General features: G+C 39.9%; 1 protein-coding gene and 1 long non-coding RNA gene across 2 annotated transcripts in view; one reads left to right on the forward strand and one right to left on the reverse strand.

Annotated features, from left to right (window-relative positions):
* The window catches only part of LOC108246296, a 7,060-nt gene extending 5,151 nt beyond the window's left edge, over positions 1 to 1,909 (reverse strand). Inside the window, exon 1 of the long non-coding RNA XR_001809024.3 lies at positions 1,703 to 1,909. This is a non-coding gene — a long non-coding RNA (uncharacterized LOC108246296). The remainder of the gene's footprint in view (positions 1 to 1,702) is intronic.
* Positions 1,910 to 9,756: 7,847 nt separating this feature from the next.
* Positions 9,757 to 11,968, forward strand: part of LOC108246302 (cadherin-23) — a 26,904-nt gene continuing 24,692 nt past the window's right edge. Inside the window, exon 1 of the mRNA XM_017433766.3 lies at positions 9,757 to 9,867. Coding sequence (XP_017289255.1) covers positions 9,786 to 9,867 — 82 coding nt within the window. The 5' untranslated portion in view covers positions 9,757 to 9,785. The remainder of the gene's footprint in view (positions 9,868 to 11,968) is intronic.

An 11,968-nucleotide genomic window follows, 5' to 3' on the forward strand; every position in this document is an offset into this window, starting at 1 on the left:
TGTTCCGGGCATGTCCCTCCGGGAGGAGGCCCAGAGGAAGACCCAGGACACGCTGGAGGGACTATGTTTCTCGGCTGGCCTGGGAGCGTCTTGGGATTCCCCCGGAGGAGCTGGCCCAAGTGGCTGGGGAGAGGGAAGTCTGGGTCTCCCTGCTTAGGCTGCTGCCCCCACGACCCGACCCTGGATAAGCGGAAGACAATGGATGGATGGATGGATGGATGGGTTTCACAAATTGATAAGATTCTCCACCAGTTATATTCAGGTCTCTGGCAGGCAGACGGTGCCAGATATTTGAAAGCAATAGCATGAGTAGATATCCAGCATTTTCCTTCTTTGTCTGTCCTCGATCTCGACCAAGTTTTTGTCTTAAGGACTTCCCTGCCTTGCCCTGCCCACGTCGGATATTCCACTGTTCTGAGTCACCTGGTCTCGACCCTGTTTCTGCATCTTAACTTCTGCCTCCTGCCTCGCCCCTGGATCTATCCGCCTGAGTCTGATTCCACGTGTTCGACCCTGTTTCTGTGCCCCGACCGCCAATCTTTGCCTAGCCCTTTGGTCACTACCTCTCTCTGACTTCCTGATTTATAACCCAGCGTATCCTGGACAACCCCTCTGTCGACCACCTGGACTCTGTCCCTGAGTGCACCGCACTGAAGAGGAACCAATCCTTTGTCCCCTGTTCCATACGGACTCAAAGAAGTGGTTCCTGATCCTGGTTGGTGAATTCCTGTGTTCAAATCCTGAATAATTTTTTTATAATCACGCTGTCTCTGGCTGAAATTCTAGGTTCTCTGTCCTGAGCCTTACAATTATAAAGAAAAATGATATTTGTTAATTATACAAAATGGCTTTTGACAACGGCTGGAAAATTATGTGCAGGGTGAGGACAAGAAAGAATGAATATTGATAGAGTAGAAGGAAGTAAAGCAATGGTTTATTTTAGCCACTCCCCACATACACACACACACACACACACACACACCACCCAATGTAAAATGAATGTATTATTTAAGTATGTGACTCTTTTTGCACTGTGTAATCAGTATTGACTTGAAAGCCTTATAACAATAAAACACTTTGTATATATTAAACACACACACACATACATTGTATTTGTGAATCCAGTCAAAGAACTACTTAATAAAAACATGGTGGCTGTTCTAGGTTTTAACCTTTGCAGCTTCCTGTATTGTAGACTAGCAGGAATTTTTAGCACCGACTACGCTGACTCTGTGGTTCTTTCAGCTGCATTTTCTATGCATTTATGTTATAAGGATTAGTAGTTAAATGGAAAACTTTTTTTGGTATAATGCCAGAAAGTTCTTCATACATATTTTGTTTGTACAAACCTCTAAAAGTGCAAAATTAATCAAATAAAATGAAACAGATGTGCATTGTGGAAATGAGGTTCAGTTAAATATTTAAAAACACATGACTATCAATAATAATTTCGGTTTTTATTTCCCAAGGTATTGCTAAACATTTCCAAAATTTGACATTTAAACACAAATGAAAACCAACCAAAATGCTTTGCTGTTCATCCCAACATCTGCTGGAATATAAACACAGCAGAGCTCAAGCAATATCAATGTTGTTGTATTTTTTATAAACATGTACACAACAAAATTACATTATGTGTTATATTCGTGTGTGAAGGTCAAACTTTTTTTCTTGTTGTTGTAAACATTTGAAACATACTTACATTGTTGTGTTTTCTTCAAAATCCAAGTTGCCCTTCTTCAAAGTGTCTGTTTTATCAGCAGAACAGGACAAAGATGGAGCTGAACAGCTGTTCACTTCTTCTGCTTTCACCCAGACTGTTCTTCAGGTCAGACAACTTCAAACTGCCTTCAGACTTATTCTGCTTTTTAAAGCTTTTATTTCTGCCTCTTATGAAGGAGGGGTGGGGTTGTACAGTGACACAGTGGTTGGAACTGTCACCACCCAGCAAGAATGTTGCAGGATCTCTTCCTGACCTGGGGCCTTTCTGGGCGAAGTCTCCATGTTCTCCCTGTGCTCACGTGGGTTTACTCCACGTACTCTGGTTTCCTCCCACAGATCAAAAAAACATGCATGTTGGGTTAATTCATAACTCTAAACTTGTTCCTAAATGTGAGTGAAAGTGTGAATTGTTGTTTGTCTCTATGTGTCCCTGTGATGAACTTGCGACCTGTCCAGGATGTCTCCCGCCTCTCGCACACAGATGATTGGAGATAGGCACCAGCTCCCCACGACCCTGAAAGGAGAAGCGGGTAAAACAATGGATAGGCTAGATGGATGAAGGAGGGACAGTATCTTCATGGTGATTTCAAGTACACCTTGTAAACTCAATACTTTATATTAAAAAAATACTACAGAAGCACTATAGAAGGTTGAAGCTTAAAAGTCCCACTCAGTTTTGCATTAACAAATTTAAAAAATGCTTTAAAATAATAAATAATTATTTCCCACTGTTTTAATAAATTTCACCATAGTCTTGTTCAACAGGTCTCAAAGGACACATGTTTTCATCTTGAGGATTTTCTACTGCAGCTGCATTGAAAAAATAAAATTTTAATTAACAAGAAGACCAGTCTTCAAAACCACAGACAAAAGCAGCTACAGAGGTCAAACTCAATAAAATGGAAAACTACTGTAGATGTTCTCTGTATTCAGGGAACAAGGAACCTGAATGTAATTTGAAATTGTTTTGAATGCCATATCTCAAAGTATAAATATTTGCATAATTAGTAAATACTTTTATTACTGAGGGTTGAGTGTGCGGAGCTTAAAAGATTCAATGGAAACAAATGAAAAATGTAACAGTTTTATATTGAAGGGGTCTCAGGTTGGGTGGAGATTGCAGCGAACCCAATGCGCAGACTCATCTTGGATTCCAGGAAATAAAAGAATTTATTTTAAAATAAAAAGAAACGAAAACAAAAGGCTGACGAGGCAGCAAAACAGAACAATAACAAAAATCCAAAACGTAGGGAACACGATGGGCAAGACATAAGGGGAATCAGGCAGTGCGTGAAACGAGAATGGACCAGAGAGTAAGTGGAGAAGGGCCCAGTCCCAATACTCGCACTCCCAGAAGTGAATGATGACAGGAGTACAAAAAACACAAGGAGCAAAAACTGAACTAAGACCAGAGTAAACACAAAGGCAACTAAATAACAAAATAAAAGCAACAGTAAACCCAAACTGAAACATGAATCAGAAACAAAAGAACAACCCCAAATCCTGACAAGGGGAAGAGAAGTCAGGTGAGTAATGATCTGCAGGAAGGAGAAATGCTAACAGGGTCCAGGTAAGATTGTGAATTAGATCTGGCATCAAAAACAGTAACAATATAATTGTTCTTATTGATGTTATTTTTTACAGGTTCTAAGAGGAGGTAGCCAGAATTCCTGAATTTCCAGAGTTCCAAGAGAGTTCCACAGCGTTTTCAGAGGACAAGTAGAGAGAGCGGACAGGTAGATGAGAAGCAGGCTGAGTTGACGTCTCCTTGTATTGTCTCAGGAGGAATGTTAGGTGGAGGCAAACACTGAATAGTGTTGTGACATAGAACTTCAGCGAGGAGTTTCCTGGAGCACACAGAGAGTTCTGTGAGGGAACACAAGTAAATACAAAAAGCTACATTTCTTGCTAACTATTTCTCTGGCGATTGTAGTGTTAAGATCACTGTGTGACGATTAACAGTCCAGCAAGATTGTTGATTCAGCTCAGCTTTAATTATGGTGCTTGGTAATCAACTGTTCATTGATGACAGCTGCACCGGGTTCTGGCAGAACCAGAACCACTCCAGAACCACCCTCTCAAACTCATCCTGCAGTTAAATGATTAGTGGACAAAGAACAGGAAAAAAAAGAATCGTGACAAATATGATGCATTTACCAATTCACAACCAAAGTTATCTATGAAGGTTTCACAGAGAGGGTAAATTATTTCTATCAATTGATCTTGCTATCAGGACGTGCTTATTTTGCCATCCCATTCATCAGTCTTTATAGAGTGACAGGAAGGTCCCAGTTAAATACCAGATTCAGGAGTAGATTACTTACAGTTCTTATGCACAAACCAGGACCGCTCAACATAAATTGGAGATAAAAGTTCTGCTTCCTCTTTATTTTTTTGTTATTATTGAACTGAAGCTTGAATTCATTGTTGATGTTGTGAACTCTTATGTTGATGTCCTGGAGTTACCTAGCTGCTCTTTGCATTGTTGGAGCAAATTCCTCATTTATTTTATTCCAAAAATTACAATTGAAATCAAATCAAATTTAAATTTATTTATATAGAATAATTAAAAACAACTGCCGTTGACGAAAGTGCTCCACATAAAATATTGAAGAAAACAACAGCAAATCACAAAAAACATAAAAACAAACATTATAAAATAATAACTTAAAATAAAAATTATTTTACAAATTGTATAAGACATAAAATAAATTATAAAAACAAGAAGTCTTGTTTATGAGTGATGGTAGGATGGAGCGGGAGATGGAGAGACAGATCAAAGTCTCTTCTGCAGCAATGAGGGTGTTGTTATGGTCTGTCGTGTTGAAAGAAAGAGCTGAGTCGAAAAGCAAAGTTCTCGATTTACTGGTCTTTCTACGTTCCATCCCTCACCTATGGTCATGAGGTTTGAATCATGACTAAAAGAACAGGATACAAGCGGCTGAAAAGAGCTTCCTTTGTAGGGAGGCTGGCCTCAGCTTTAGAGATAAAGTTTCCCTCCTGAACCTGTTTCCTCCTTGACCCAACCACAGAAAAGTGGTAGAAGATGGATGGATGGATGGATGGATGACATTAGGAATCAAAATAAATGCAGCTTCATAATAAAAATATCTGATTCATATTCATTTTTAATGATGGATGGATGTGTCCTGGTTTGTGCATAAGAACTGCAAATTATATCGAAGCTGCTTTTTACTGTTCCACATATTGTCAAGAAAGCTTGGAAGTGATTTTCTACTTTAATCATATTTTGTAGGTGTTTTATTATCTTGAACAGTCTTTTTTCATTTTTAAATATGGCACTAAGATAAAAAAAAAAACACAAAACACTAGTCATTAAACTTTAACGTATACAAGGTATCTTCTGTATCAGTCGACCGTCGTGCATTGACTGTTTGATGCTCCGGCAGCTACTATGACTCCACACGTGATGCCACCCCTTATGTGCTCTGGTGCCTGTATTTGTAAATTCAGTATTTAATATCCACCTCTGGTCTTCATGAGTACCACATTTCATCCAAATTGGACCATTCCTTCTGATTTCCTCTAAATATTAGGGATCCGTCTCAGCTACTACCACACCAAATTTTAGCTCAATATGTGTAAAATTCAGTGAGTTATAGAAATGTAGGGTTTTTTAAAGTTGATTAGTTGTGGTGGTCATCTTGAATTGGGGAGACTCCAAATGTTAATCAGTTGTAGATGTACAACCAATGATTATTTTAGGAGTTTCATTAAAATATGTCCAGTGGTGAGATATTTTGCTAACAGACAGACAAACAAATGCACACACAAACCATCACAGGCAACTACATGATCGTCCATCTTTCATGACAGCAGGTGATGTTTAGTTTGATTTCTAGAGAGCATTTCAATTCCCTCCCCCTGGTGTTTCATGACCTACAATGGGGTCCCAACCACAACTACAACTTCTACTACACCTGGGACTACTGCCTCTTTCCTGTTCTGCTCTGTCTTCCTTTATGTCTGTTTTCTTGGCCTTCACCTGCTCTTCCAGCTGCTATTTGTTTTCTGTGTATGTGCTCAGTTTTCATGTGCATGACAAGGTTTTCACATCTGGGACTTTTTAAGTTAGGTAAACACATTTGTTAAGTAAATTACTTGGTGAACTTGTGGTTTGCTTGCTATAAATATGTGAAATAAAACCAAATGTGCCATTTCATGCTAACTTGCAGATTAAAACAGAGATACAGATTTAAAGAAGAGACAGCTGGCTAGTTGACTCTGATCAGCACTTCTGTTGTGAGAAAACTTAAGAGGAAGTGGAGGAGGCTGGGTTTTTAATTGCACAAACACACGATAATACTCCAAAAGACACAAATAAATCTTGGTTAGTTTCATAAGAAGATGGTGTAGCAATTTACCACATTAGTGATGCTGCTGTCCTCCCTGCTGCTCAGGCACTTCTGTTTCTTTGAAGTTCCTCCTTTGGCTCTAAAAAGCTGAGCTGATGTTGCCTCTAGGTTTCACTGTTTGAAATTTTGTGAATTTATTCACAAGTTTATTCTCATTAAATGAAGGATATTTGTTAACATTGCAACAGTTGCCCCCCCTGAGAAATTTGTCAGGAGCCAGTACTGGCTTTAATCATCTCTCTAAACTGCTGCCCACTCTGCTCCTCCTTCTCCTCCTCATTGGTTAACCAGGGTTTTTCAATAGCCTGGCAGTTAAATGCAGGCTACACCTGAAAAACTGGAGGTTATGGATTTAACCAATGTTCCCTGATGGAAAGAAACAAGGTACAATACATGAGTATAGGGATTGTGCCCTGGGGAGACCAACCTAAAGCAGTTTCTTTCAACATGCTTGCCAAGGCCAATGAGAATGTAGAATGCCTGGGAGGCCCTGTCCTACTGGGGTTGTAAATATGATGCTGTCTCATTCCCTCAGTCTGCAGTGCATTTTACTGAGCTCTGTTGTGTTGAGGGGCTGACTTGTGTTGTACCTCGTTTCCCTCCCTCAGGGAACATTGGTTACAACCATAACCTCCAGTTTCCATTTGGTCAGTACACTCGGTACAAGTATGGAAACCTGCAATCATGCCCTGAATTACATCCTGCAGAGAGGTAGGGATAACATAGCTTTGACAAGTCAGAAAATGGATGTTCATCACCTCCTTGATGAGAAAACAGCTTAAGTGATGCCATGGGCTGTCACATCCAAGCTGTAAAACCTGATGAATGTAATTGGAGATGCCCAGTTGGCAGCAGAACATATAGCCACTACTGGGATTCCCTAAAATAATGCCCACAAGGTGGCCACCCCTCTGGTCAAGTACACCTTTGCTGGCATAAGCACAAAAAATAGCTTCAACCACCCAGTGAGAGAGGTGCTGTTTAGACAGAGCATTTCCAACTGCAGGGCTCACAAAGCACACAAACAGCTGATCAATTTTACGCCAGCCTTGTGTCCTCTCAATATATACGCCTGCACCAGACAGAGAGCGTTCATGTGCTTCCACAGGTGGTGGAAAAACTGACAGCTCCAAAGAAAGACTTTTATAGGATAAACCTGGCACTTTGGAGCTATGTGCTTGGTTGGGTTGTAAAGTCACAGGTCCCACTGTGGACCCAGTGTTTTGCACAGTGTTCTTTTATGCAGAACTCCTTTCATGAACCGCACCACCAGAAGATGGGAATCAGGGGTCTTTATGTCCCATCCAGCATGACAGGCAGAGATCAATGATAAATAAATTGATTGTAGAAAAGGAGTGACCTTTTTCCCTCCATTCCTGTTGGAACGTGAGAACATCAGCTATGGTGCTGAAGAAAGGGACTTTGCTCATCTCATGACACCAAGCCTCACAAATACGTCATTTAAGAGCATTTAGGCTCCATGTAGAATCATGTCAACAACACTACTGGACAGATCTGAAGCTATTAGTTTCTCCCCTGCAGAGGCCAGACCCACAGGTTCCCGTTTTCTGGATGTGGGTGCCAAATTTGGCCGTGCACTTGTGTCAGGAGATCCTGGCACAGTAGGAGATGCCATGGCTCTCCATCCAGCTGTGATGTCTTTCCTGCAAACCAGGCTTTCTTGGGCCAGCAGGGGACTACTAAATTCAGAGTGAGCTTCTCCATATATTTTCACTGATGTTGGCTTCAAAACACATTTCAGTTCAGCTTTAATTACATTTTGACAGGTCAAAATGCCTTTCAAGATATCTCAAATGACGTCACGAGATTCGTCATTTGAAGGGTCCCACATGCGTAATTACGATTCAAGATATCTCAAACTGAATTATGACTAGTCAAAATTACTAATGTTGGCTGTGTAGCGGGCCTTCTGATACTATTAGAAGGTTTTTTGTACCGTTAGCCTTCCTGTACATTTAGTTTAGATTATCTTAGCTTATATTTTAGATATTGTTAGATTCCTAATTGTTGTTTAGTTCAGCTTTAACTTTATCATGTTTCATTTAGAGTATTTTAGCTTCTATTTTGACTGTTTTAGCTCATGTTTAGTTTTATGATTTAATTTAGATCATACATGATTGATCTGTATCTCTGTATTTGATTATGCATGTACCTGATTGCTGTTTATTTGATTCTGTATTGTAATTCAGCCTTGCTGCTGAAGAGTGCTATATAAATAAATTTCACTTCACTAAAGAAATCTGCAACTAACTTTTTCTGCAGTCTCATTGTCCTTGGCAGGTGTGTTAGAAAGAAACCTCTTCAGGTTGGTCTTGTGAGGGTGCAATCCCCAGTCCTGAGTGTACTGACCGACAGGGAGGGACACTTATTTTAGGTTCCTCAGCAAATTGTGCTGATCAGGGGTTTTAACTGTATAATTGTCTGTTATGAATTACTAATTCAAAACCACTGAGGAAAGCGGTGGCTGTTGCACAAGAATACTTGCCAGCTACAATTCATAATTTAACAAGCTAAAATGCTAAGGGATTTAAAAGTATATCTGTTCAAAGAGTTATGAGGCAGCTTTGTAAAGCCCCTGCATGCAAACTGGAAAGCTGACGTCTGGCTCCATCTGTTGAAAATCTGATTTATTGCAGATTAGCTATGTAAAGTTACATTTTTAACAAGACTTGTGACAGTGCTTTGATCAGGAATCCTAAACTGCCTATAAAAAGTGGGATGTTTGAGAACAAATGTTTGTTTTTTTTTTTTAAATCACTGGAAAAACTGAATTATGGTGAAAATTATAAGCTTTCAGATAAATAAAACAATAATACTTGGGTCACTGCTGATGTTTTAGTGACGTGGTACAGACTTGCAACAGAACCAGCAAAGATGACCACAAAAAGATCTAAACCCTTTACAAAAGACTGAGGGGCTGAAAAGCCCCCTCAGAGAAACTTTTACTGTATTTGTAACAGATTTTCAGGTCTGACTTTGATTCTTGAAGATATGAGCACTAATTTAAAGTGTTGACACACATCACAGCCTTCGGTCATGGGTTTGTCTCACCTCTGTAGCTGTGATCTAATCTGGATGAATGGAAGTCAGGGTTCAACAAACCTGCTAATCCACGTTGGCGATATAAGAATCAGTGCCGCGTCACGGAAATGAAGGGTGTGATGGAGGGCTGTAATGTTTTAAATTTAACTTGTTTTGATTGATCAGCTGAGTTGGTTTATGGTTAGACACAGTAAAAGTAAATCTGCTGGACTCGTTCTAACTTGTTGTGAATCATGTCCAGTTTAAAGAGATCAAGAATGACACTTTAGATTTCTGACAGTCCGTACTTATTAAAAATGAAAGACTAAAGGACATGACTTCCTGTTGAAAAAAAAAATAACATGAATGTACAAACAAGGTTAGACTGAAATATAAAATAGAAATATGCAGAGGTTTCTATCATGGTATAATTTTAGTCAGTCCTGTTAGCGCATCAATAAATTACTCATCAACATTCAGGGGAAATGAAACTCAGTCTTGATCTTTGACACTGTACAGATCGCTAAACCACTTTACAGCCTGTCATAAAGGATGATTGCTGGGAAAGAGGGTGAGGTGAACTGCAGACATTCATACCACCTGTGATTCACCTGATCAGCTCAGTGTTGTCAGAACTGCGCCAACATGGACGTCGGTGGTCTGAGTCAGATTTGTGCGGTTCTTGTTGTCTCGGTTTGCGTTCACGGCATCATTGGAAGTCCAGTCGGTAAGTGTGGACGTAGCAGTTGGGTTTTAAGATGACCAAAAGTCTGTTTTTTAAAAGTCTGGATTTAAAAAACTTAAACAGAACAAAGAAGTCAGGTGATTTTCTTAAGTGGTTATTTCTGTCCACAGATGGAAAGTCAGGTTCACACTCTTTATTGTGGAGTTTAGGCTCTCTTTAATATGGGTTTTCACCAAGACCTGGCTGAATTCAATCTGCTATTGACTAAACTACACTGTCATGGCTGAATAAGCCTTGTTTCCAACACTTCAAATTTGAATTTTAGTGTTTTAAAGTCCACTGCATTGCAGTACACAGTCATAAACTTTTTCTGATGAAATGTAATGGTAAACACATTCATGAAAAATCATAACTGGAAATGTTGTACATTTTATATATATAAATGATAATTATAATTGATTTATTTAAGAGTGGAGTAGCGGAGAAGTGGTAAGAGCTGTTGTCTCACAGCAAGAAGGACACAGGTCAACTTCCTGCCCTTTCTGTGTGGAGTTTACATGTTCTCCCCGTGCACACATGGGTTTTCTCCAGTTACCTCCGATAGACCAAAAGCATTCAAGTTAGATTCATTGGTAACTCTAAATTGTCCCTAGGAGTAAGCGTGTGAATGGTTGTGTGTTTAATTTGTCTTAATGTGTCCCTGTGATGGACTCATGATCTGTGTGTCCATCGCCTCTTAGTGACTGCTGGAGATAGACACCAGCTCACCTGCAACTCAAAAAGAGAAAAGAGTTAAAGAAAATGGATGGATGATTTATTTACACTAAGAGGACTTATACTCATAGGTTAGGTTAATTGTTGATTCTAAATTGGCTCTTAATGTGAGTGCATGTATGGGTAGTTGTTTGTTTCTAATGACCCTGTAATGGACTGGCAGCCTGTCAGTGGTGTATCCATGGCAACAATCACTGGCAATAAGCCCCAGCTTGCACCATCCTGCAAAGGATCAAGTGATGGATAGACTAGTAACCTTTTCAAAGTCTGACTGTTCTGAAAGGCAGGCAGCAAAGACCTTTTGTTACAGACTAATGATAATGTAATAAACGAAGAGTTTTTCTTTGGCAAAGCCTTGCTGAAATAAAGAAAGGAAAACCATTTTTATGTCAACGTATGATGTTCCAGATGTTTACTGGAAAATATATATTAAGCAGTCCCTCCAGGATTTTGCGGGCATTTTTTGTGATTGCTACGGGCTAAAAAGCCTGATTTTGCGGGGCATTTTCCTAAAAGTTGCGATGAAAAGTTGTGATTTTTTTTTTACTAAAATCAATAAAAAAACATAACTTTTAATATATAAACCAAAAATACTTACTAGTTTTGTAAGATAATTACCAACAAACATTGACATTCTCAAAGGTGCTTTATTTGAGAACTTTGATAGCTTATAAACTGACATTCATGAGCATTTATGGATTGTCCCTCGTCTGCAGCTCTCCTCACATGTTTTGCAGACACAAAGTGTTTGTCAATGCGGTTATGTTCGATGATTACACTGCAGGACGTGCAAAACAGCTTCCCCCCACTCTCGTACAGCTGGGTAGGAAACTGGTTTGCGACCGCAGTGAAGTTAGTTTTAAGTTGGATGTTGGATATTCGCGCTCCGCGGAGTTAACAGCGTCTAGCTCACGGCTGACCCAAAACAGGAGCGCTAATGTTGGCCAGCCGTTCTCTGCCGGCCCCTTCTCTCACGCGCGGTGGGACGGCTAACTCAGCCGAGAGCTAGACACCGCTAACTCCACGGAGCGCAAATATCCAACATCCAACTTAAAACTAACTTCACTGCGGTGTTTTGCTGAAATCTTTGTGGGCAAATGTGAAGCATTAGCGCACATTTTGGCTTCGGTCGCTGCTCTTGCATGCTCCCGGCATTCTGATGTTAACAGGATGTGACATCACATCTCTTCTTCGTGGGTTATTTGGGGTTATTTTGGTTCAGTGACGTGCGGTGAGGTTCATGGTTGGTTAGGCACTGAGAGTCAGATTTACAGATATAAAAATCCAAAAGGGTAGCTTATTCAATTGGCTACTGGTTATTTCATATCTCATCAGCGTTCTTCACACACACACTCTCTCTCTCTGTCTC

The sequence above is a fragment of the Kryptolebias marmoratus genome, linkage group LG3 (assembly GCF_001649575.2).
Source record: "Kryptolebias marmoratus isolate JLee-2015 linkage group LG3, ASM164957v2, whole genome shotgun sequence".
Lineage (NCBI taxonomy): Eukaryota > Metazoa > Chordata > Actinopteri > Cyprinodontiformes > Rivulidae > Kryptolebias > Kryptolebias marmoratus.